This window comes from Diabrotica undecimpunctata, chromosome 1, assembly GCF_040954645.1.
Source record: "Diabrotica undecimpunctata isolate CICGRU chromosome 1, icDiaUnde3, whole genome shotgun sequence".
NCBI classification, from domain to species: Eukaryota; Metazoa; Arthropoda; class Insecta; order Coleoptera; family Chrysomelidae; genus Diabrotica; species Diabrotica undecimpunctata.
The window spans coordinates 147,785,246-147,787,619 of record NC_092803.1 but is presented as its reverse complement, the minus strand read 5'-3'; the positions used below and the strand labels follow the sequence as shown (position 1 = coordinate 147,787,619).

Here is a 2,374-nt window from a genome sequence, read left to right as displayed (position 1 = left end):
TATGATTTAGAGTACTGTAGTTTGAGTCTAAATTGATAATTTCATTTTTGATATTAGAAGCAAAATTTTTAATGTAGTGTTACGATAAATATATACTGGCCTAAATATATGATGACTAATAATTCTGTTTTGTTGTAGAAATTTGGCGAAGGATCTAGGTTCAAATTATGGTGAATCCTCCAAACTAGATTATTCTCGATTTTTCGATGCAAGACAATGCGATCTTTCGATGCTGTTCTAGTATATCAGGATTTCGTATATAAATACGACATTTTTATATGGAGGGCAGTTAATTCTCAAGACCCGCGCTCGCGAATTTGTTACGTACGAATATAATAAATTATTGTCAGATAAGTTAATATAAATAAAGAAATAAATTAAATCCGTAAGTGTTATAAATATTGAACCTTTTAATAAATCCACAACAAATGGTGTCAGAACAGTGGAATACTTAAGATAAATTGCGAAAATAAATTACAAGTGAATATAAAATAAATTGTGAAAATGGCTACGATTTATGAGCTGACAGTGACTAATTTAAGAAGACATCTTGAAGACAGAGAATTAGCTTCCACCGGAAAAAAGGCTGAGTTAGTCCAACGACTAAAGAACGCTTTGCTAGAAGAAGGACTAGATCCAGAGACTTATATATTTGAAGATGCTGTCCTCTCGTCGATTTCGAAAGTTTCTGGTGATGTAGCCAAAGTTTCTGGTGATGTAGCCAAAGTTTCTGGTGATGTAGCCAAAGTTTCTGGTGACATCGCATCATTAGAGAACAAAGTTTCCGGTGATATCGCATCATTAGAGAACAAAGTTTCTGGCGATATTTCGAAGGTTTCCGGCGACATCGCTTCTTTAGAAAGCAAAGTTTCTAACGAGATTTCTTCCCTGGAAAGCAAAGTTTCTGCTAACATCTCTTCAGAAATCTCTAAAGTCACTTCTGAGATGTCTGCCCTGGACGATAGAATATCTTCGTTAAAAAACCAAGTTGCTGCCGATAAGTTGGCCTTCGAAGAAAAGATTAAAGAGATGGAAAGGAAGATGGAAGAAACAGGGACAGCAGAGAGAGGTAACAATCCGATTACAGTGGAGATAAAAGAAGACGAGACGAAATGTAAGTTGGAAATACGGCCGAAATTTGAAGGAAGTGGAGGTTCTGTCCATGTGAAAGTCCCAACTTTCGACGGAAAATCGTCATGGAACAACTACATGAAACAGTTCGAATCAGCTGCAAGAGCGAATGGATGGTCTGAAAAAGAAAAGGCTGTAAACCTGACTATCGCTCTTCGAGGAGATGCCTTAGATGTGCTTCAGACCATAGCCGTAGAGGAGACCGATGATTTCGAACAACTGAAGAAGAGGTTAAATATGCGATATGGCCACGAACATTTGGAGCATGTATATCAGTCGCAGCTTAAAAATCGTAGACAGAAGAAAGATGAGGCTCTTCAAGAATATGAGGTAGATATTGCCAGATTAGTACGATATGCTTATCCAACAGCTCCCGAAGACATGATGGAAAAATTGGCCGTTCAAACGTTTATTGATGGTCTTCGTGATCATGAAATGCAGAGAACACTACGATTAGCTCGTCACAAGACGCTGGTTGATGTCTTATCCGCCGCTCTCGAATACGAGTCAGCTACGCAGGCCTCTGGCGGGTACAGTAAAGTTAGGACTGTAAAAGAGGAAGGAGATGAAGATAAACTTGACCAGCTCGTTAATATGATGAAAAGCATGACATATAAGAAAACGAAGACCATCAGATGCTGGAATTGTGGCGAAATAGGACACGTGCGAAGCTCCTGTAAGCACCCTAGGTACGACGCAAATCAAGAAACTCACCATCAGGAAAACTAGAACGGGTCAGCCTTAGGGGGGCAGCTTCGACCCAGAACTTTTCCAAAGACCCTCTCATACTAATAGCTTCTTTGAAATGTCGTGAAGATAGTGTATATGTAGATGGAGACATAAATGGTAAAAAGCATACGTTGTTGGTGGATACCGGAGCGACCAGAACCATTATACGCCCGACAGTTATAAACAGCCGAAAGAAACTGTTACCAACGAGGTTGCGACTTCGGACCGCTACAGGTGAAAATGCTAACATTCATGGAGAAATCCAGGTACAATTGGGAATTGGAGCAGAAAAGTTCGTCCATACTGTTATAGTTGCTGACATCGAAGAGGATGTTATATTAGGAATGGACGTAATGAATATGCATGGATTCCAATTGGATTTTAAGAATAAGGTAATCAAAGTTGGCAACGAAGAGGTATTTCTCCATCCACATAATGACAACACTGTGCAAGCAGCCATTACAGAAGATACAGTCGTGCCTGCGAGAAGCGAAACGATCATAGTAGCGCGACT

At 39.6% G+C, this 2,374-nt stretch overlaps 1 protein-coding gene across 1 annotated transcript; it reads left to right on the top strand.

The window, feature by feature from the left end:
- The first annotated feature begins 341 nt into the window (after positions 1-341).
- LOC140440658 (uncharacterized) lies at positions 342-1,860 on the top strand. The gene is made up of 2 exons (XM_072531024.1): positions 342-780; positions 835-1,860. The coding sequence occupies exons 1-2, from the start codon at positions 505-507 to the stop codon at positions 1,858-1,860; spliced, it is 1,302 nt and encodes a 433-aa protein (XP_072387125.1). The 5' UTR covers positions 342-504.
- Positions 1,861-2,374: the final 514 nt, after the last annotated feature.

Bases quoted from the DNA above. Each gene is read 5' to 3' on its own strand.
- LOC140440658 (XM_072531024.1), top strand. From the start codon at position 505: ATGGCTACGATTTATGAGCTGACAGTGACTAATTTAAGAAGACATCTT. The intron at 781-834 runs GTTTCCGGTGAT...GATATTTCGAAG, and splicing joins TCGCATCATTAGAGAACAAA to GTTTCCGGCGACATCGCTTC.